Raw genomic sequence first — 23,542 nt, forward strand, 5'->3', positions numbered from 1 at the left:
ATGCGTGTGTAAGCAGATGTAACATTCAATGCGCATGCGTAAAGTTTACTCCCGTGAACATAGCTTCAGAATTACATAAACGAATTACAAACATATTTAGTCACTTTTTTGTATAAACAAATTAGTTAAATTAGCACTTCTACAACTTATATTTAACTACGAAACCCCTGTCAAAGCCTTTGATGTTTATGGTTCTAAATATTTTTGATAAAATTAAAAATAAGTAATTTTCTAGCTGTATTCGTAGTACGCGTGCGCATTTGAATCCACTTACTGCTGCATACAGATTGTTGAGGAACATCGGAGTAGCGAAGTTTCACCTGGTTTTACTTCAGTAGTAAACATGGCGCGATAGGGTAACGTTCGTTGATCGAGTCTGCCCTCTAAGTAGACACGAGTGCATCGCGACGAAGGGTGGTAGGGTAGGAGTATGGGCTTGGAGTCGGCAATATGGCCGGCCAGATGTGCATAAGCAGGGTGTTGGGGTGGTGTTAGTGTCCTGTGCGTTATTTATGTCGAATTACCGCAAATCCTGCCCGAATCTTGCGTGTTTTCATGGAATCGGTGATATATTGTGCAGAAGCAGGAATACGGCTTGCATGAAGGCATAGCATACGCTTCCAAGTCAGACAAACATGAAGTAAGTTTTACGTACGTGACATAGCATTCAAAGAAAAGAGAAGCCCCAGTCTCGATTCTAGTCTCTCGAGTTCATGGCTTCGATCACTGGTCCGTTTTGTCCACGACCGTTGTCCACGCCTGTATACAATAATTTGATCCATAATTTCGATTTTCTTCTCGCACGATGACATTGATCTTCTCATTTTTCTTCGACGTTTCGTAACGGCGTTTCGGCGTTTTCGTTTTACTCGCAAAGGGGGAAGATTCTTGTCCAGTATAGCATTCAGATTTTTCGGGGGGTTAAAACTTTGATAGCGATATCATTTTTCGTCGAATGTTTCTGCTTACATTATAGCTGCTTCTTGGTCGTTTCCCATTCGGTGCCGGGAGATTCTGTTAAGCGTTTATTCGATTGTTCCATCGGTCAATTTCCTTTGATTTTTGGATTGTACTATCATATTTATTAACCTTTTGATAAAGGCGATCAAGTGACAATGACGCAAACAGCTCATATCCAGCTAGTCATAACCCGAACAGAAGCTTTTGTTGTACACACTGAGACTACTCTTCTAAAACATTGAACTTAATCGCAGAACGTTTGGTAGATATTTACAGTATACAGTGATGTAGAATATACTATAAGATAAGAAAATATTTTATTATTTCACCTATTTATTCGACGTATCGGTAGAATATTATTTCTTATTCATAGAATACACGATTCTGAGTCATTTATCACCTATTTAAATGTATTGTGTACTGTATAATACTGTAGTGTGCGTGTTATTGTCGCTAATAATCGTCGCGCAAGGATTGGGGGAGGATTAAAAGAGGTCGTCTAGTTTCTTAAAATTGTTAAGAGATGTTACAATACAGGGTCCCACAGTTTACAATTAATGACGTTTAGAAAACTTGCGGTGAAGCGTCGATTAGTGAGTTTGAATTAGTAATTCGGTTTTCCGACGTTATTCGGGACACACTTTGTGTCTCGTGCTTCGTGTTCCGAAGTCTTTATGCATGTTCCGAAGCTGAAACCGTGCTTCATCTTTTCTTTGCTCGTTCCATGTTCTTTTTTCCTGGCGTGTGCATCAGTTGCAGTGTGCAGTATAAGCGAATGGGCCAGGACGGGATGAAAATACATCTACGAAAAATTGTATGTCACTCGTTTGTTTATGTCCGACGAAGCGTCCATTCTTACGCAGGCGCGTGTCATTCGCAATTATGCTGTCACTTAAAGATTATCTCGGTGATTTCACGACAATTCGCTCGGGTACTTCCGGTATTCGAAAAAAAACATCTCGTAATTGGTGTTGTCATTGAAATTCCCGATAATCACACATCGATGTCTGATTCATCTCGGGTGAGTGATTCATATCTGGTTCAAATGATTGCACGAAATACCTTAGATTATATATTTCTATGACACGTTTTTATCTTTATTATTGAGGCAGAAAGAGAGAGGAATACATTTACGGATGTATCATTCGATCATCTTGCGATAACGTTCGCTGTAACGATATATCGAAAGAGTTGAATAGAAATTTCTACACCTCACAGACAAAATAGATGTATAGTTTCATAAACTTGTTGTAATCGTGATCCATCTCTTTGGTCTACTAACTTCGGAAAACAGAGAAATAGCATTTGATATTCTGTTTATTAACAGTGGCGATCTTCTTTGATGTTATTATTGAATTTATAACTATTATGAACGTATTATAGTGCAATACATTTATACAATTTCAGTTTATATAGAATTGCGTTAGAGTTATATCAATGCCTACACGGAATATTGTTATTTGTTTTGAATCCACAATGCAAAATTGAGGAGTATTATAAGTTTGACGCTTATGTTGTGTACGTGTGGCATTACTTGTTTCTGCGACTCCGTAATAAAATAAGTTAACACTAACCACACCGGATGTCAACAGTGACTTGTGATACCTTATAAAAATTACGAGATTGAATTTGTTTAGATATTTTTCGAGTTTTTTCGAATTTATTTAATGTTTTTCGGTCGAAGTGTTCTCATAATTTCAATAATTGTAGAATAAGAACTTCCGGATCGGTTATCTGATCGGCGATGATACGGTTCAACTTAAATTAAACATTTTAATAATATGTTCTTATATTGGAGTTTTTTAAAAGTTTTGTGGTTCACGATGAGGTGGTGAGCGTGTTAACATTTCCGGTAGTCAAAATTTTAAGTTGGGTCATTGTAAATGGCGAGTAAAGGTATTCTGAGAAACGTTTACGGGTGAAGGGAAACATTTAGCGGAAGGAATTGGGAACCGCTTGGTTAAAAATGGTTGCGCGTTCGACGGATATTACTCTGCTCGTTATCGTAACGCCAGCTCATTCCTGGCCGACTCTTGTGGCAAGAGGACGTAGTCAGTATCTTTTCGTATTCCGCTGCGTTCTGTTCTGGTTTCGCGAGCAATCCGTCCAACAACTTGGCTCGTAGCTCGTGGCACGGTGAAAGTGACATCGAGCGTAACACCGTTCCCGATGGAATCCGTCGGTTCTTCCGCCGTTGCGAGAACACGCGAATCGCTTTATCATCCTTGAAGTTATGCGAACCGCTTCCTGCGAGTTCTTTTCGTAAGATCTTCTTAGCGATGATTTCCGAGCGACATTCTCGTGACAGCGTGCGCTTTTTACCGCGTCGAGGGGACTATCAATCCTGGTAACGAAATCAGAAAACCGACCCGAATTCGAGAGACCAGTTATAATGATTCTTTTTCTCGTGTTCCAGCGAAGTGAGCATATCGTCCGCTCGTGCGTCGGTAATGGTGTACGATGACGTTAATAAGAAATGGGTGCCAAGCGGCAGCTCCTCGGGACTCTCCAAGGTCCAGCTATACCATCACCTGGTGAACAACACATTTCGCGTGGTTGGACGGAAGTTGCAGGATCACGAAATCGTCATCAACTGCGCGATTCTCAAGGGTCTAAAGTATAATCAGGCGACGGTCACGTTTCATCAATGGAGGGACAACAAGCAAGTGTATGGCCTCAATTTCTCCAGCAAGGACGACGCCGACGCGTTTGCTAGGGCGATGCTACAGGCACTCGATGTGAGTAAGACAGTGAAACACTAAAAATCCTTGGACAAAGTCTTCTCGTAATCATTTGCTGATTTTTACATTAATCTTTTCAGGTTCTCAGCAATGGAAGCAACATATCTAGAAGTCTTGCTCCAGCGGTTGGCTCGACCACTCAACAGCAACCTGTTTTCCAGCAACAGCAACAAGGAAATGCTCAATACGATGAGGATATGGGCTACAGGTTCGCAATTTCGCAATTCTACAGAATTTTCTATGCAATATGACTAAGTACTTTTTTCTTTATACAGAACTATGACCAGGGAGGACGTGGCGATAATTCAGGAGCGTAGAATGTCCCAACAAAGTCAGGGTACCTTATTTATCATATTTCCTTGTATGATACTGGTGAAAGCCGTAGAAATTACACTGCAAGCCGAATGAAAACCGCATTTTCCTTCCAGCAACTGGCAGTCCGAACGCAATATCTCCCAGCTGTCCTTTGGGAAGTCAACAGCAGCAACAACAACAAGCGCCTCAGCAACAACAGCAGCAGCAGCAGCCACCACAACAAGTTCAAGTTCAACAACCGCTACCACAGCCGCAACCATCAGCCCCACCTCTGCCTCAGCAACAGTCGCAACAACAGCAACAACATCAAACTCAGCAACCACCACTGCAACAACAACCACCGCAACAGCAATCGGGTCACCACAGAACTTCTTCAGCACCACCAGCGCCGCAACCTCAACAATCCGTGATGCAGTCGATTCAGCCGGTTGGTGGTTTGGCGTCAGGAGCTGGACAAATGTCGAGTGGCGGTACTCCTCCGATTCCACCTCCTCAGCCTCCGATGCCAACCTCTGTACCACCGTGTCCGCCGACGATGATGAACTTTAACGCACCGGTACCACCGCCTCCGATGATGATAAACCAGTACGCGCAGTCACCGTCATCTCAGACGAATCTACCGACTCAGCCTCAGTCTCAATCTATTTATAGCAGCGGGCAGGGAAGTCAGTATGGTACAACAGCAAACAGTAATCAGTATGCAACAGCCACAGTTGTTGGCCAAAGTCCTTGTCAGTACTCCTCCGGGAGCCAGAATAATTTCTATGGTAACAATGGGCAAATAGGCAACGCGTACTCAAGTGGACAGCCAAGTCAACAGAATCAGTATGGCAGCGGTGGCAGTAGTGGCGGTGGAGGCAGCGGAGGTGGTGGTGGGAACCAATACGCGAGTGGTAATTCAATTGGCCAGTATGCCAGCAGTGGAGCAGCAACAACTGGGCAGTACGTGGTCGGTGTCGGTGTTGGAGCAGGCGTGAATGTTCAGCCGAATCAGTCTCAATACAGTGTCGTGTCTCAGGCACAGCCACCGTACGGCACCGGTCAAGTGCAGGCTGCGTCAAATACCACAAACCCCTACGGAACTCCTGCGAACTCCGTGAATCAGTACAATAGCGGTAATGTTGGTGTTGGTGGCGGTGCAGGTTCTGCTGCCAGTGGAATCCATGGGCCGACAGTCAATTCGAACGTTTACGGGCCTGTTGGCAGCGGTGGTCCTCAACCGCCACCTATGGTACCATTGACCGGTCCGACTGCACCACCACCACCTCCACCGCCACCTGCACCAAACGCAAACGCTTTAAGTCTTAATCCGCCGAGCACCACTGGATTAATGAGTTCCAACAGCAACGCGGATCCACCACCGGACGCTAATTCATTGGCCGCTGCTCTTCAGGCGGCACGTTTAAAGAAGAAACAGGTTCGCAAATTGCCCATTTGTTCAGTCTTTCAACTGATTTAATTCTTTAACTGATGATTCTTGCGTGTTTTCAGTCGGCACAACAATCCGTGGAGAACAGTGGTTCGAGCAGCAATAGCAGCGGTAGCACTGGCAGTGGTGGAAATTATGGTACCTTGGGCAGAGGAGGAGGTGGTGGTATGGCTTCCATGATGGATGAGATGGCGAAGACCTTGGCGCGAAGACGAGCCGCTGTTGAGAAAAAGCAACCGGAGCAACCGCAGGTACATATTTTATTGCCGTTTAGAACATTAAACTTTGCCAGCTAGTTTATATGTATCGTTTGCCTTCACAGGAACCGGAAAGTTCGCCTGACAAGAAGTCTTGGGACAAGAACTCGTCGAACAACAAATTCTCGAATGGTGCTGAATCTCCGAAATCAGTTCGCAAAAGGTTCGGTTCCGCGTCCGAGGATACGTTGCTGAAAGTGAACGGTGTGAATGACGGAGCCGTGCTCACCGCCCAAGAAATGGAGGCATTTAAAGCGGAGATCATCAAGGAAGTGCGCAAAGAGTTCCAAAAAATGAAGCAGGAGATCGTGGACGGTAAGGGTTCTAGATGTGAGATGATTCAAGGAACTTGCTTATGTGTTGTTTGTTTTTAAAACTGTTCCAGCGGTGAGGGCGGAGTTGAGTAGAAGATAAAGACGTGACGCCGGGCCAGACTCGAAGAAAGCAACAATGGGAGAAGATAGGGAGAACAATGTACCGCATAGGCCAGACAACCGAAATGATCGTGTCAATGGTCGCGTGCGCAACACAGGTTTTTTTACTACGTATTCGCGAGAGTGAAGCAGACTTATAGCCCGTGTATATCAGGCACGTTTGTGCGTAAGTACATTATTATCTAGCCTAGCATTCTAAGTAAAACCGTACCCTATCGTTGTTTGCTAGACCGATGGTAAGCGACGTTCCAATTTATGGGTAAGGAGAATCGATTACTAATTCTGCCAATTCGACGCACAACAGACAATTTTTGGTCATGAACCGCCTCGGTAGAGTTCAATACTACTACGTTCGAGAACGCGTGTATTGTTTCGGTGGGATTGCACGATTTCTGTGTAAACGAATAATCGTTTATCGTCATCGTAAAACCGCGTCGACATCCATCCCTCACCCACGCTTCGCCGATCGAGGACACGCAGCGACTATTAATTTATGTAAATATCGGTGGAGATTCGTCGCAACCAATCGCGATCATCATATTTCTGAGAAAGGATTCCTCTAGTCCGAGACGCGATTTAGAGATTGGGATTCGAGTCTGCGACTGCGCTCACATTTTTCGCGTTTCATCAATTTCAAGCCGTCTTCATAGCGCAGTTGTTGACGGTCGAATCCGCGCTGCACACGGCACATTGCGAGATTGATAACTCGAAATTCCTATATCCAGTCTGATTTATCACGCTTTCGTACATACACATACAGCACCAACATTTTTTCCGTGTACATATGAAATCGATACGCACAGCTTGTTACATTCCAAGAGACATGCAATGATTCCGCGAGACGCAAAGAAAGAAAATGCAAAGAAAACTGCATCCAAGAGAAACAAGATAAAAACGTGAAGCGGTCCACCGATCGACTGCCGCGACTTCGAACGAATCAAACGATTAAACGAATCAAATGAATCCTGAGACGGCGCGAGTACCGTTTTCGCTCATATACACATACATTCATAAAAACATACATGTGTATGTAGCTAAATACATACATTCAACAAATATAAATACACATAAATACATACATGCAAGCACATATTACATACAAACACATGACACGCACTGCCGGTTCACGAAAAGATGACACAGAGAACTTGTAGGGATCCATCCCCCACCACTTGAAATCCCATCTACCTAATAAACACGGGTTGTATCTAAGAGTGGGGTCACTCGCATCTCACTGTCATAATTTGTGTCATCTTTCCGTGGACGGTGTATACATCTATCAACTGAAGCGTTTTAGAAATTTTACCAATTTTTCTATTTCACGCAGAACCGACTCAACGAAATTCCACACTTTGACCGCACGACGATTGAACGTTCGATCGTGTTTGATATTGATATTGTATATTATTCTCCGTTCTTATATTTTTTTATCGTCTCCCGTACGATTCTCATGGAGCGTGAGAAGAGTAACGTTGCAGTTCATATATATTCTATGTACCTATAATATAGTCGTATATACGCTGATCTGCACCGGCTTATTGGCATTTATTGCAATTAACGAAAAATACAAAATAATGAAAAACAGTAAAGAAAGAACGAAAGAGTGCTACAGAGAGCCTTGCGCGACAAAAAAATAAACTAAACGGGAAACCTAGAGAACATGGAGAAGAGGGGAATAGCTAGGAGAGGATGAGAGAGACGGAAAACGGTGCCCATCATTCCGTGTAGCAGCGGTATCTTTTTCTACCGTATTTCGTAAAACACAGAGCGCTATCGTGTATCGATACGCGGGAATGGAAAGAAAAATTTTGTGAAAAAGGCCAAAAAAGAGGGAGAAAGCGCGCGAAAATTCGCGAAAAATTCGCAACGACTGATAACGAAAAACTGACCCGGTTTTGTCAACCGCGTCAAGTCTTCTCCTGATTTATCGGAACACAGACGTTTTTTATTCTAAGCATATCCGCGGATCTAAATTTCCGAATTTCGTCTTGCGCAACATTTTCTAGTCGACCAGGAAAACTGCAAATCGGAGAATAGTTTAAGCACGGCCAGACCTGTGCGTTTCGTGATAACATCTGTTGGCAATTGAAGGTACACTGATTATTCACACGCTGCCATCCTCGCCTCGCCTGTAACAGTTTTCACGCACCTGTTCGGGTTGATTGCGTTTTATCTGTTGACTGATCAAAGGACGATCGCGTTAGACTTTATATCTCTTATTTATTTAATCAATGGTTTACGCGATTGTACCTATGAATCAGTACAAACGTCGATCAATTCGTCGGAAGTGCGGCATCTCGGTCAAGCGTTAGCGATCGAGAAATCGGTTGGTCACAAGGTCGATCGATCGCACGATCCTCTTGTTCCCTCTGTTCTCGCATCGATCCGACTTCTCCAACGAACCGCGCGTGGAAACGCGCGGAGATCCTCCGTGTCGATCTTCCAGTATGACAGTATTCGTTATCAATTTCCTGTATCGACCTCTCAGACAATTAGTCGGTGATGCGAGATAAGGGGAACAAACACGAAGATCTCACGAACGCGCCGAATTTTCCTTCTCGAACGATTTGAGCAGAAGGTACAGGCTCGCGTAACTACGCTTCAAGGACAGCGGAGAAAGGTCGTGCGGATTTTGAGTCGAAGCTCCAGGACGTTAAATTTTTCCAGTGAAATTGGCGTTTATTGTTAACAGAGATCGACAAAGACAGAATCAAACAACAATCGCAAGGACATTTGTTTGAACCGTGAGGAGGATGTGGTAGCGTTTCCTACCCGTCATCCTGCATTCTTTAATGAGCTAGAATGACACATTTCCTGTTCACAAAATTTTCTCATAGCAAACGAAAAATGGCCGCAACATCTGTAAATTAGATTTGTGAATTGGTGCAGAGCATTGGCTTCAAGATTTTTATTGACCGCACGAAATTTATCCGACGCCCAATGATCACACGATAAGCGACAAAAGCGTATGTACTCGCAACCGTCGATGACGATGATGGTGCACCGCGATGAACCCCGGCTGAGAATGATGCGAGAAACTGGGAGAGAGAACGAAGTGTGAAAGTGCGAGAGGAAGAGAGATGGTGCAAGTGTACGAATTGTTGGGCAAAAGATTTGTCCGGGAACGAAGAGACGAAGAGAGAGAGAGAGAGAGAGAGAGAGAGAGAGAGAGAGAGAGAGAGAGAAAGTGCGAGCGTGATCGTATATATCGGGGTACGAGAGATGGTTGATCAAGGACGAGCGACTAGTATTAGATGCATTTATATTGTATTTAATATATGTATATTTATATATACATATATCATAGATGGATAATTTTAATATGGCAAGTTTATCGCGAGAGTATTACGAGTGTTTGTTACGATTGCAATTATTTAAGAAGCGATACTGGCGAGTCGAGAGAGAAAGAGAGAGAGGAAGAGAGAGAAAGTCGTATTGCATCAAACTGAATCGAATCGCGAGGCATACCACGTCCAGGGCCATTAAGAAGCAACATGTGCGTTGAACAGTTTTTCGTATCGGCGAAACAACAGACAGAAAATCGCTGCGTTCGACGTGTTGTTTCACGTGTCGCAAGCATGACACAGAAGCGGCGACGAAAGACGAGACCAAGCTAATTATTGTTGCACTATTATTTACCGACCGTACCGTTTCGATAACTCGCGATTATAGTTATCATCGGCAATTACTTTTTATCCGAGGACAACGACTTCTGTAAATACATGCACAAGCGCGCGAGCACGCGCAGTATAACGTTCGAACGATCTGTGTTGCGTTTCAACGCTTCGCGATCCAAGACCCACTCGAACAATTTTTCTATTCTACAGGATGTTTTCAAGAATCAAGATTTATTTGTGGCAGCGTCGCGATGCATACACGAAAACCACGATATTGTATTTTACATGACGAAGATCGAATCCATTTTATACCGTGTCGTTTAAATTTATAGTGTGCGGCATGATATGTCTGTTCATATTTTATAAGGTAACTTGCATTTAATAGACTGTTACGATTGCGAAGACTGTTACCCAACAAACGCTGCTGTCAACAGAGATTATTTCTCTTTCTATATTTGTGTCCCATTTCGACTTTTACAAAAATGGGAGTTCGCGTGAAGCCTATGGTCTCCTTTAAGAAGCATCCTGTACGGATACTAATACAAAATTGAAGCTATTAGTCAACGTTTCGACGGTTCGCTCGTGTCTCCAGTGATTAGAGGTATCATCGATGAGAGACAACAGGAGTCGTCGAAGTAGTATGTGCCGTGCTGTCGACAGACCGCGAAGCGTTGACCACCGATCGCGTCTCGCCGCCGTTTCTCACGCAGGATTACCTCGAACGACATCGAAACGAAAGAAAAAAGAACGAATCGTCGAATAGAATTGTCCCGTTACAAAATACAGATACTGTTTTCGAACCGATGCACACGAGCGATGCATTCGTGCAGTTCTACGATTGAAATTCAGTTCTTCCCACATAGACTCGATTTGAATTCATTGCCCGTTCATTTCAATCATTTCCATTAAGAACCCATGGAACCTTCCTAATCGGAAGGCATTAGTAACTTGACTAAAGATCCATTGATCCTCGCTGCATTCGATTAGCAGGAAAAACGATCACCTATCGGTAAGGGTTAGATATTGCGTGGCTCGAGCGTATCGGGGTTTACAGTCTCTATATAGATTGTAAACAAGTGCACGTGACGACTACTCGCGTGTGGGACAACGTCGTCCGATTCGCATTCTTCGGATGATTCGCAGAGAGAATGCACGCTGACGGTTCGTTTATCCTCGCCGACTTGCTTCGTCTAACCCTCGTGCGACGAAGAGCGGATGCGACGAAGCCGGATGGCTTGTATTCACCACCGAAAGCCATCGTTATCGTTAGCGTTCGACGTAGGCAATTCGACGGAGAAGATCGTCGATCGGTCGGCGACGGATTTTTGTTCTCGAGCGACGACAACGACGGAACGGATATACACATGTACAATCTGTATATCCCGGTCGCATCGAAGGGGAGCTCGACGAGGCACACCACCGCGTAGCGTATTATTTTGCTAGTATTTTAAGTGATTCGCGAGGGATACCCCAGCGAAACAACATTTGTACGACAAAATACGTTTAGCAGCGTTAGTGCGCGCAGAAAGAGAGAAAGAGATCGTGAGAATGTGTGAGAGAGAAAGAGAAGTTTGAATCGATGCCGAGCACACTGTTTCTTAAGACGTATCTTGAAAATATTTGTATGTAAATTGAATGACGAAACAATAAAAAGTATACGCCGAAATACAGTCGGAGTAACATTGTTCCGTTTGCTCTCGTCCCGGCTTGCACCTGCGCTTATGCAACCGCTTCAAACTTTCTACTATACTTACCGATAATCGACACTTTCTTTCCTTTTAATATCATTAGACTGACAAGCAAAAAGTAGCAAGACTTAAGAAGTACTCTTTCGATAAATCGATCTATGAAAGTGGAACTCTTCTCTTTTTCTTATTTATTCCTCGAAGTTGTTGACCTCGCAGCAACGCGGAGCGCTTGTTGCTTCTGCTGCCGTAGCTATTAACGATCGGGTCATACGAGACCCAGTTGAACGTAGGAAACCTGTGGAACTTCAAGTTCTAGCAGAGACTGGTCGAACTAGTTGGTTAGACCGGAAAATCTCGAGATTTGTTCTCGCACAAGAAATTAAGTTATCGCAATCAGCGAATGTCCTACTCCTGTATCGATTTAAAGTGCAGTGCTATTTGACTAATCGATTTCCAGAATCGGCATACGATCGCGAAAAGATCGAGACGCGAGGATCGTCCCAAAATGATCGCAGCAATTGAAATAGTTTTCAACAGCTTTTTATTCTCGGTAGTAAATAAGTAGTGATTGCTTTGAAGATATGTACGTGCACGTATCGGCAAAGATGACGGCAAGGCTAAATTTGCACGGCTAGGATCTTATTGAAAACCAGCGTGCGTGATCGTCGCTGGCGATCTTTGACCGATCGCGGTTACAGCAGCGATATTACACGTCGTCGGTCGTCCAGAGAGCATGACGCAAGGTAACGGAACGGTAGGTGGGAGTAGCAGATGGGCGAGAAAGGGACGGGGGGAGAAATGAATGACGCGTGAAGTGGGATAGCGGGGAATCTAGTTTGGTCGATCGCGAAGGCAGAGCGGTGTTTGTTGTTTCCGTTCGCAGGATCGAGAGGCCGCACCTTCCAGAAGCCGCGTGGTCGAAACACGCGCGCGCACGCTGCTATCAAGATAGCTAGAAAGTCAGAGAAAAAGAGAGACGGAAAGAAAGGGAGAGAAAGAGGAAGATAGTTAAAGTCCGCGTGCTGCAACGTGGTGCGACGACTGGGTTTCTGTGGGTGCGTCCTGCGGGTGTTTTCGCAACCGCGTCTGGATCGATACCGTCGGAGAATCTGGAGCGCAACGGCTAGTCTCGGCTGGTTCGCCTCGAGGTCGAAGGAATTGGCGAAGGGGGTTGTAGGGGTCTGAAGGGAGCTGCAAGGGAGAGAAGTGAAGAAAGCGGCGCCGATCAGGCGGCCGGCCGGCCGGCCGGTACCTTGGTGCACGCGAGCCTCAGGCTCTCGGCGACGGAAGTCGACGTTCTTGTGGACCGGAAGTTGACGAGGACGCGCCACCTGCGACCCTGAAACGTCTTGTTGGCGAGTCCCAGGGAAACGGGGTCATCCGAGACGTGCAGAATTCCAGAGGAACCAGCGAATTGAATTATTGTTGAGGTAAATGCAGTATGGTCTCGCGCTTGCGCCCGATAGAACACGGTCCAGCGTGTGCGATAGTCGAAGAACCGCGGAGTCATAAAGTGGCAAAGTCGCGTCGTGTTCGGTCGCAAAAACTAACTCCGGACCTAGCTAGCTTCGATACCAAAGGATTTGGGGTCGAATCAATCGATCGGTAAGACGACGGTGCGTCACGGTTTCGATATATGCTCGTGCAGATCCCACCCCGAGATTAGGCGTCGGCGTCATTCTCGCTGACTGCGTCAGCGTCCAACGCTTTGGGGGTTGGTTGGCCCGGTAGCTTCATCCTCTTTGAACGATTCTCTGCTATTCCAGTGATACATGTGATCTGATCGTTTCACATTTCAGAAACGTACCAACGTGAAAGCGGGGTTCGGAGTTTAGTGATCGGAGACCGGCCAGCAGCACGATAAATCAGCGATCGTGGATCGGAGGAGACTGACGAGAGGGAAAGTCGAAGACTCCACGAATAGAAGATGACGCGATGCGACCGACAGTGCGCACAGTGACGGAGCATCGGTAAGATATAGCGGCGATTCGAGCACGAGGGCCGATCCACGCGGTCAACGTTTGTGGCGCGCAAACACGCGTCGCCGGTGATAATGATAAGTCGCGGCTTATCGAGACTTCATTGTCCGCGAGTTGTGAGTCGTGAACGGAACGCGCTGCTATTGATTTCATCCTCGATCGGCGACGTGAAAATGGTCGGGCTGTACGCAACGTTCTGATTTTAGCTGGAACGGACGATGAGATTGTCGTGGATGCATCGCTGGACACCGTGGGAATGGCTAGATTCTTATCGACGATGACCTCAGCGAGAAATCAAGATTGGATTTAGATCGGACTTAGAACTAAAGCCGTTGGAATTATACATGGATCGAAGTGAGCCGTAAATACAAAGTAATCGACGGATAGGCGCGGTCGAAGCGTTGCGGCGTCGATGGCTTTACAACCTGTCGATCGACTTTTAGATAGATTTATTCTAGCAGATTGTGAATTCACGCGGTAAATCGAAAAATTTAAGAATTACTAGACATTTACCACTAGAACAATTGAACACTGTACCGATTAGCTTGTATTGGTTTTAAAAATAACTGGAACTCATAGATATATCCAGTAATTGTAACCAAAATGATCATCTCAATCTCAATAATTGCAAAATAAGTACTCTAGAAATCATAATTTTGTCGGGTTCGGTAGTTCTAGTGTTAATTCTGTAAAGGCACACTGTTTCTCACGAGGATCAGTATTGAAATGACTTCGATGTCATCTTAGTGACTTCAGTGCGACATCGATGAGTTAATAGAAGGATTAAGCAATTTGGAAACCGTAATTTCGTCGGGTGTGGTAGTTTTAGTGCACACTCTGTACAGGCATACTGTTTTCTCGCAAAAAATCAACACACAGGCGCCTTTGCTGGCATCTTAAAGAGTATAGTGTGCCTTTCACGGGTTAAAGAAACAATAAGTAACTGAAAATGGAAGTAGAGGAGTGAATTGACTAACTCCTTCCGGTTTGTAGATCGAGAAAGCTAGAGGTTCGCGGAAAAAAGATTCGAAGCGAGCGGAAGCGACCTGCGGAAGAGTTTTTGGGAACCGTCGGTAGCCGACGAAACACGAGTGAAAATCGAGACATAGCCAGTGCCGTAGACCTGGGGGCCCAGGGTATAGGTGCGGCGTATTAATAGCCCGCGATACGTCGTTGGTGGGGGGACGTCGTTCGCTCGCGGGTGAAAATAGAAAAGAATGTTTTTGGAATCCAATTGGACTTGGTTGGTCGAACGATGGGGCAATATGGCCGACTTGGCCGAGCGGGTGGACGATCTGATATGCAGTTTCGACTCGGCTGGTGACACGACCATGGATACGTTATCGATGTTAATATTCGGCTGGATGTTGTTCGGGCTCGTGGTGTTATGTGTTGGCAAATACGTTTACAATCGGTTCGTTTTAAACGAGGTCGCCTCCGGTACGATAATTGCCGCGAAGGACGGCCATATCGTTCACGGTGATAGCGTTGGTGTCGGTGGTGGTGGTGGCGGTGGCGGCGGCGGTGGTGGCGGTATCTTCGGCGGCAGCAAGTTGCTTTCGTTGGGAAAGCAGAAACCAGCATCGGGATCGAGCGGATCGTCAAGCGGAAAGTCCTCCGCACCGTCTGGGGCAGGTGGTGGCGGTACCGGTTCCGCTTCCGGATCCGCCAGCCACACATCCGCACCTGTCTCCGCACCTTCCGGTTCCCCAACGTCTTACGTCCCACCAACCCCACCTGTTCGAAAGCGCCTTACCGCCAGAAAGACTTCCGGAGCCCTGATTAGCCCCGCCAGAAGCTCCAGGAGCCTGAACTTACCGACTGCGACCGGCGCCGATCCGGACGCGGTGCGCTGGATCAATGAGATCATCGTTTGGCTCTACACCGATCCCGCAATCCTCGACGAGGTGCTCTCGGTCTGGGTGGGATCCCTGAATCAGTTCACCGCCAACTCTGTCGACGAGGTGAGCATCTATTCCTCTGTCGTCGACCACGCTGCTTTGGCAATCGAGACGTCGCGACAACTCGTCTCGTCTTCAGTCGAAATGCCGCGGGGCTAGATAAGGGGCGGTCTGAATTTTCGGCTGTGCGTGGGTGGTCACAGTAACGAAAACTCTCGTCGCAACCACTCGGCATCGGACAATTTTATCTTGTCTGACAGATGCGCGCACACGCGCTCAACCACTGTCGAGCAGAACTTTTACGACGCTGTTGATCACCGACTGGAAAACATTTCACGTGTTCCCGACTGTTTTTCCTCCTGCATTTTTACTGTCACGATGAGCAAACAGAAGTATGCGTACGAATGTAGAATCATCTTGGTTATCGTTGTGCAAAAAAGATTCGATAATTTAGATGATCCCATTTAACCGGGCCATCCTGCAACAATTTGCATGAAAAGGGGAACTATTTCGTATTGCTACAGCGTTTACTAATAAAGTATTTGCCATTGCCGTATAACGCTTTACCTACCGATAACGAGTTGTTAGTTTTCTCATTTATAAACCAACGAGTTATCTGGAGTTGTACATTACTTTCTTTAGGATGACTCTTTAGAAGAAGAAGGCAGTAGGTAAAGCGTTAATGTTTTCTTCCAACGTGTTCGTCTAGCACTACGGGTATCATTGTACATATTGTGGTTACATGCCAATTATGGATGAGCAAGTATCGAGAATTTAATCAATAACTGATTTTGCAGCATGGAGTTGGAGTTGAATTTATTCGGGTTCTCCCTGAAACCTATCCACCCAATCTCTCCAATATATTTTGCGAATGCGACTCGAAGGATGACGTGGTACGTATGTGTAAATCTATCGGTTTATCCGAAATCCGCTTAAGCCCGAATAAAGACTCTGATCTGCTGTTTTGTTCGCAGACGATCACGTGCGACTGCGAAGCTACACCCGCTCTGCAGCTAAAAGCTTTTCGTCGCAAGTCGGACAAGCTGGAGGTCAGCCACTATCGCGTCAACGTAAACCGTTTCCGTGCCCGGCTGCACGTCATCTGCATTACAGAGAAGCTTCTTCTTGACCTGAAATGCGACGGCTGGCCAGAGGTTTGTAGCAGACAATCTATTGGTCGATCCTTGACGCTCACATGAATAATCGATGCGTCAGGTGAAAGTATCATTAGCGGCTGTGGGAACGATCAAGAAGGACCTCGACGAAAGCCACTTGCAAGAGGTCGTTACGGAAATTGTCGTCGGCGCTCTAAGAGGGACCAACGTTCATCTGAACCTGTTCCAGTACCCCAATTGTCCACGACTATGGAGAGAACAAGCATCCAGCTTACCCGGGTTTTCTGTGCCGGTGCACTACGACAGCATGGTAGGATTGCTATATTTGGGCGGAGGTTATTATCAAAAAGTGGCCTCTATCTATTTTTTATTCATTCGCAGAGCACGTCCAGCGGTTCGTTGCAGGCCCAGCAGATGCGGCAACAGCAAATGCGGACCCGTACCCCGACTCCAGCGCAGAATCAGTACGTGTTAGGTGAGAAGAGGTTGTTAGTGAAAGTGGTGAGAGCGTCGGAGCTCGGTGGTGAGCAAGGTGCCATGGAACCGTATTGTGTGGTCGAGCTGGACGAGCCACCGCAAAAGAATCAGACCTCGGTGAAAAAGGATACCCGGAACCCACTGTGGGATGAGGCGTTCTTGTTGTAAGTTCTCCTGCAATCCATAATAACGCATTGCTATCTACCACGCATCAAATTCTAATTTCTTTTTGATCCTCAGCGACGTGAACCGGAACACCACCGAAGTTTTATTGGAAATATACGACCGCGTGAACAAGTCTCAGCGGTTCCTTGGCCTTGGAATCGTCGGGGTCGATGAGCTGCTCGCGAATCCTAGTCAGAGGCAGATTATACCTCTCCAGTGTCGGCCATATGAAGAAGAGGACATCACTGGCACCTTGACCGTCGAGGTAACTAAAAAGTTCGATCAAAGACGCGGAACTGAAGGCTCGTTGTTCTGTTCACCCGCTTTCTCTCCAGACCCTGTTACCCCCCTGTCTCTCTCTCTTTTTCTTTCTCTCTCTTTTCCCCAGTTTCTGTTCATCGAGGGTGCAGAGGTGCCTCAAATTGGGAGCAAACCTTTCAAGGTGAAGGAGACGCTAAAGCCGGTGTCACCGACTCCTCGTACCTACAATCCGACAAATCTCATCAGCGACAATAGTCTAAATTACAACAATGGTAACAGCACACTTATCTTGTACGACTCTACCGTTCAATCCGAAGGGGGTAATTACCAATTACATTATCTGCAAAGGCATTGCGTTCCTATTCACGAGTGTGGAATCATAGTGATTAGTGTCGCGCGTCCGTACACTTCCTCCCACACAGACGCAGACTGTTCGCTGTTTTTCCTCGCGAACCACCGTATCTCCGAATTACCGACGTCTGTTTAACGCCGCAGGGTACTGCTCTGCCTGTCACCTGCTCGTGAAACGTGCCTGGTTCTGCGCACTAGTCCAAGTTTTAATTGAGCAGAACCATCGAGACGCCGCTCAGTGTTCCGAGAGTCAACATTCCTCATTATGGAATCTAGCTAAATATTCTTGAAATCTTTGGACGGTGGTACCGAGGTTCCGTTGTCCATAAAACTCGAATGTTGTCGAAACACTGTGCGTCGTGATTGTGCGGACTTGTACTCGCATGTAGACATTCTCGAGTAGCGCATAGATTCTTTGTCTATTCCCTTACCTCTTCTTTATCTCCTTAAGCGGCCCATACGAGCTCTACAAATTGAAATCACTACGTCTTTTTCGAAAAAATATGATGCTTCGATCGGTCAGAAAACTGTAGCGGAGCGTGATTGATATTAGTTGTAACGATTGTGGGCCCCTTAACATTCGTGTTTAACGCCCAGCACGATTTTGAATGGTTTTCATGCTCGCCTCCTGATCGGAATGTTTCCCGGTACGCAGTCCTTCAAAAGTTATTTCGGCTACCAGAGAACCGATCTTGACGAGCGACGATGACAGTAAATCACGATTTACGTAACCCGCCGGGACGTAGCCAAACGCGAAAAATTCATCTGGTAAACGAAATGACCGATGCTTCGTAGAGAAACAATGGACAACGTTCAAGCGTCTTATATACGACGATGACCACGAATGGATTTCTCATGGGCATGCCGATTCAACTTGAACCGTTCGTTTTCGTAGATTATCTGACCAATGGGAATGTCATCGAGTCGCCCTACAGGACTGGTCAGAGTAACGGGAACAAGGGGACCCTGATCGTCCACAGCCAGCAGAGGGTACGTTCCCATAAAGCTCCGCTTGGATGGATCCGCAACGGCAGCGAATACTTCCTTTCTCTTTTTCTTGTCTAACTCATACTTGACTAACTGTTTCGTTTTTTTTTCTCGTTTTTCTTTTACAGCAACCGGAGCGGCAAGTAGTTAAGGTAACCCGTTACACTGCATGACATCATCCGAGACTATAAACCGTGCACGCCTATCACAAGTCGGGTCACCCAAAACCTTTTTCCTCGATCTTTTTTTTTCCATTTTTCTTTACAATAATTACAATTATCCATTGTATCATTTCATTTCAGTTTTTTCGCAAGATAGATCAAACCCTCGTTGATAACACTGTCCAACAAACCGATTGTGGGTAATCTAAAATCCACAGAGTATGCGTTTGACAATGTCTAATATATTGTACCCAAGTGTTTTCTTAGGATCATAGATCGCACCCATTTCATTACGCGTGGTTTGAACCCCGTAGATCTAGTTGCGCCCATAGCTTTAACCGAGAGCAACCCTCCGTCTCACAAGAGCACTAATAATCGTCAGCTGCGTTGCGTGTGTTAACTAATTCGGCAGGTCGCCCTCACGGAACACGGCAGTTGGCAAGAGATATCCCCAGAGGTAATTATGTGCTCGAATGTCTGTATGTTTAATGTTTGATGTCGATTAACTCTTAAATTATAAAGTATTGATCGATACGAAGAGTATGGATGATAACTTTAATGTTCGTTTTAGCATGGAACGAAAGACATGAGCGCAACGTCAGGGCCAGAAAGCACGCCGAATTCCTCCAATTCCGAAGGTATTTTATTCTTTGATGCCGTAAACGTACATCTACTCGTGTGCTCATGGTTCACGTTTTCTTGCAGAAAGAGGAAGAACTCGAAGAAAACGGCGAGACTTCTTCGGCACTATAAAGAAGCGACTTACGAGATCGAAAACAAGGAGTAGGTCCGTGGGTCCGGAAGGTGACTTAAATCACGAAGATCCTCATTCTAGATCCATATCCGCAGACAGAGCACGCGATCCTGGATCCGGTATGACTCGATCTGTACTCTCCATGCAATTTACAGTAGCTAGGCTAAATATAAAGAGCAGGTGGTACAAAGTAGAACTAGGTCTGTTACTAGCTTAAGTTAAACTTGTTTGTTGTGCGTACGAATCGCCTGTGGCACGGTGTGTGTAACGTGCGGTGAGTATTATCTATCGGTAGCGAGGATGCTATCAGTGTTCCGGATGCCAAACCCTTTGTCAATGCAAATTCGGGTGCAGTCCTGTCAATAGGCTCTCTTGCATCCGTGTAGTTGCTATTCTATTAACCAGCTAAATACATAGGTTTATAAACGTATATGTAGAAAAGTTCGATAGAAACCCAGTAGACATCTTAGATTGCTAGCTTTAAATGACGCTGATTGCTAGAGTTAACACATTAGTTACCGCCTATTACTTTCCATAGCGACTAACGCAACGGAGTGCAAATAGTGTTTTCGCTTGGGTTTTATAGCTCGTTTATCGATACCAGGAAGGGAAGAGCACTCGAGACGGTCCAGTCTGAGCGAGGCTTCCGGTATAAGCGGAGCGTCGACGAGAACGTATATCAACGAAGCCTCTACGCTAGTTCTCGAGACGGTTGAGAACGGTATCAAAAAGTAAGGAACGCAATACACTTTTGTGATTCTCTAACGGTCAGCCACTGACGCTGAGTCTCCTGATTTTTAGGCACTATTTGGTACCTCTGTCACTCGCACAGAAAAACAAGTGGAGGAAAAAGGGTACCAAACTTCACATATTCAACGATCATACGTTCATAGCGAAACACATGGCGGGGTAAGAAATTGAATCGCAGTTATTCGAGGAGAAACAGATGTCCATTGAACGCGTTGCGTTTCAGGGGAACGGTATGCGAAGTCTGTAAACGAACGCTAGCAAGACGGTTGGGCAAACAGGGCTACGAATGTAGGGACTGTCAGATGAAGTGTCATAAGCATTGTCACGTCAAGGTGGACACTACCTGTCCCACGTCCACTATACAGAACATCGAACTGTAAGTGATTAGTGTAGTTATTCATCGCGAAAATCTTTACATAGACTCAGTAGAAAAAGTCTGCAGAACTTTTTAACACGGAATAACATTTGTAAAATTGGATGAAACTAGAACATTTTGAGGCGTTAGATTGACTAGTTCACTAGACGATATGCGAAAAACAGTTGTGTAAAAATGCCAAATGGTTGGAATTATACAAAAAATAAAGAAATACTGTTTTCAAACAATGTAAAATAATGCAAAACGTCATTATTTTCTGTCATAAAATTTTTTTATTATTTAGTAAATTAGTTCTTTTGCCTTCTCTATCTCGTACGAGTCGTTAGATACAATTTGAGAAAAGTTACTTCGTTTCAGAAAGGATACGCAGACTTTTTCTACTAATTGTATACTTTTGGAATACGTATACTTCTCGGATCATTTGTAAAACGTTTCGGTCGGCTAATCATATTTTCTTCTGATTCGTTCTTCGCGTAAGGTCTCTACTGCCAGTGCTCAGTGAATAGGTAAGTCAATGAGTAGTTCCCTGAGCATGATTATTCGTTTTTTATCATTTATACTCCCCCCCTCTCTTTCTCTCTGTTTGCTTACTCATTGGTTGCTTGTTCTCGACTCTATTTGATCGTTGTGTTCTTTAGTTAGAAACCAAAGTCCTGTATGTACTCTCTATTTGATTCCTGTGAGTCAAGTCATCCCTGTAATGATGCTAGACTAATGATCGTCCCTAGACTAAATGCATACTCTTGTGTATGTATAGGTATACTGCGTGCTTTCGTTATCAACTAACCAGTTAAAGACAATAGTTGTATGTTTTCTAGAACGTATATAAAAGCTCCACGTCTCGAACGTATACCATCCAGCCAGCTCTGCTGATCAGGAGTGAGCCGAGTGGATGTTCGACGGACTTCAGCTGTTTCACCGGAGCCAGCGTAACCAGCGTCGTCATTTTGCCCTGAAATTGATGTTCGAATCGCTTCGTTGATGACCGTTCGTATTTAAAAAAGCAAACTCGCGCCGCGCTTGTACGCATGATCACCGTTAGGCCGTTGCTTGCCGGAGCAACGGGGCGAGCCACGCGCAACCAGAATGATACGATCATTCGCAAATAGAGGAGCATCTCGTTTGCAGCGCTTCCGAATCCGGCACGAACGAACGAAAAGAATAGTAATTGAAACGAAACACAAACGAAACGAAACGGAGCGAACAGAATGGAAGAGAATCACGCGGATATAATCGATACAGCAGCACTTAACTCTATCGACGAACGAGATAATCATATTTTTACATACCTCTTTCGCCTTGATCTTCGAATCAGGGCAGTCGAAAACGTAGTAACGGCGGATTATTGATCATTAGACAGCGGTTATTTACGCGTACTCCCATTTTTTAACGTAAACTAAAATTCAAACCGAAAAAATTTCTTTCTCTCGTTGATTAAAAGATCGTTAAGAGTCAAATAAAAATGTTATGTGTTTGTTTACATGAGGTAAAGATCCGCAGCCTACCAGCGATCAATCATCCGCCCAGAATTCTAGATTCTAGATTGACGCGTTCTCACTCGAATTTTTATGCAGTTTTTTACGCTTCGACGAACGTATCCTTTTCCATTCTATATTAAGGCTCGATTTTCTAACGATTCCAAGCTTCACGCTTACAACGTCGTGTCTCACGTATACTGTTTTCCCTTTCTCGTTGATCTCGTTTTTCCGTCCATCCGATCCCCGTTTCTCGTTCTCGATCTTATTCATGCTCGAGAAGAGAGGAATAAAAGTCGCAGGCGATCGAAAAACGAGATTCGTGAAGAAACCGTGAAAATCGAACGTGTTGACGACACACAGTGCCTCTATGCGCGAAAGCTTCTACATTTCGGCTGAAACATAATGTTACCAAGATTTATATGCTAATTGCCTCGGTGATAACGATCGACGAGGATCGAGGAAATGTCGTGTATGCGACCACTAACGGTGGGGTAGAGACGGAGGAAGGAAAACTTGTTACGGTTTATGATAACGATAGCAATATTGTGTTATAATCATAAGAATAATATATTACATTATGATTCTACGTTGATCTATTGTCATTCTTTTCACACACTATTTCCTCTCTTATCCTCCTGTGGCTTTATTTTTGCATTTGGTACATCAGTAACTGCTTCTTTTTCGTCTACCTCCTTTTTGTCTCTTGATAGCGCTTCTCAAATGCTCTCTGATATCTACTATCATTTGCTTTAATCAGTTAGCTATTACAAATTTTTTGAAAATTGTGTAAGTTACTGTAATTATACTGTATATGTTTGTTTATCTTCATATTTTGTTTAAATACGATACTTCCATAAAATATTGAATTTTCAAACCCAATTTTTTCGAAAACTAAGTCCGAAACAAAGAGTAACACATTTTTTCTATTTATATTAATACATACATTTTTTCATGTTTTTATAAGGAATCTTCAAATGCCCGATTGTACACACTCTTCAGAGACATCTTGTACATACCTCTGAACCAGTTAACTGTTTTCGGCAAATACACTGTCACGAAGAAATAACAATATTTTGCGTTATGATAAGTATACTCGATAAAGTAGCTAACTGGTTAACTGAAAAAAAGATAAAGTGCTTAGACGAACATGATTTTCGAATGGTGGATTTAATTAATTATTGCTACATCTAAGAGACCGTTGTTAGTGATAACGGTACAGCACAGCGGCAAGAGTGGTCTGTTTGAAAAGTCGCAGCACTGCATGCAAATTAATAAATTAGTTTCTCCGGCAGATCTCGAGAAAAGCACGTTCTAAAATTAAAAATGTGAGATCGTTTATTGCGGAT

The 23,542-nt window shown here is 44.8% G+C and overlaps 2 protein-coding genes across 10 annotated transcripts; both read left to right on the plus strand.

Annotated features, from left to right (window-relative positions):
- Positions 1-3,182: 3,182 nt before the first annotated feature.
- Ena (ENAH actin regulator enabled) lies at positions 3,183-11,419 on the plus strand. The gene is made up of 8 exons (XM_078178476.1): positions 3,183-3,307; positions 3,377-3,698; positions 3,782-3,909; positions 3,977-4,038; positions 4,130-5,433; positions 5,508-5,696; positions 5,768-6,017; positions 6,088-11,419. The coding sequence occupies exons 1-8, from the start codon at positions 3,240-3,242 to the stop codon at positions 6,114-6,116; spliced, it is 2,352 nt and encodes a 783-aa protein (XP_078034602.1). The 5' UTR covers positions 3,183-3,239; the 3' UTR covers positions 6,117-11,419.
- An 875-nt stretch (positions 11,420-12,294) lies between these two features.
- LOC144468755 (uncharacterized) lies at positions 12,295-22,782 on the plus strand. 9 transcript variants are annotated; one of them, XM_078178453.1, is made up of 20 exons: positions 12,295-12,871; positions 13,241-13,411; positions 13,627-13,897; positions 14,414-15,384; positions 16,119-16,214; positions 16,296-16,475; positions 16,537-16,746; positions 16,818-17,077; positions 17,154-17,343; positions 17,467-17,659; positions 18,586-18,680; positions 18,806-18,829; positions 19,251-19,295; positions 19,410-19,476; positions 19,544-19,711; positions 20,179-20,323; positions 20,394-20,501; positions 20,566-20,718; positions 21,197-21,224; positions 21,537-22,782. In XM_078178453.1, exons 4-19 carry the CDS (start codon positions 14,638-14,640, stop codon positions 21,222-21,224), a joined length of 2,709 nt encoding a protein of 902 aa, XP_078034579.1. In that variant the 5' UTR covers positions 12,295-12,871; positions 13,241-13,411; positions 13,627-13,897; positions 14,414-14,637; the 3' UTR covers positions 21,537-22,782. The 9 variants fall into 9 exon arrangements, with proteins under 9 accessions (XP_078034579.1, XP_078034574.1, XP_078034578.1 ...); XM_078178448.1 differs by lacking the exon at positions 21,197-21,224; XM_078178452.1 differs by lacking the exon at positions 21,197-21,224 and having other exon boundaries at positions 20,197-20,323.
- Positions 22,783-23,542: the final 760 nt, after the last annotated feature.

The sequence above is a fragment of the Augochlora pura genome, chromosome 4 (assembly GCF_028453695.1).
Source record: "Augochlora pura isolate Apur16 chromosome 4, APUR_v2.2.1, whole genome shotgun sequence".
NCBI lineage: Eukaryota > Metazoa > Arthropoda > Insecta > Hymenoptera > Halictidae > Augochlora > Augochlora pura.

Excerpts from the sequence above, each read along its gene's own strand:
- LOC144468755 (XM_078178448.1), top strand. The coding sequence starts at position 14,638 with ATGTTTTTGGAATCCAATTGGACTTGGTTGGTCGAACGATGGGGCAAT. Across the intron at positions 16,476-16,536 it reads AATGCGACGGCTGGCCAGAG|GTGAAAGTATCATTAGCGGC; the intron begins GTTTGTAGCAGA and ends TCGATGCGTCAG. Across the intron at positions 16,747-16,817 it reads CGGTGCACTACGACAGCATG|AGCACGTCCAGCGGTTCGTT; the intron begins GTAGGATTGCTA and ends ATTCATTCGCAG.
- Ena (XM_078178476.1), top strand. The coding sequence starts at position 3,240 with ATGATTTCCGAGCGACATTCTCGTGACAGCGTGCGCTTTTTACCGCGT. Across the intron at positions 3,308-3,376 it reads CGAGGGGACTATCAATCCTG|CGAAGTGAGCATATCGTCCG; the intron begins GTAACGAAATCA and ends CTCGTGTTCCAG. Across the intron at positions 4,039-4,129 it reads AATGTCCCAACAAAGTCAGG|CAACTGGCAGTCCGAACGCA; the intron begins GTACCTTATTTA and ends TTTTCCTTCCAG.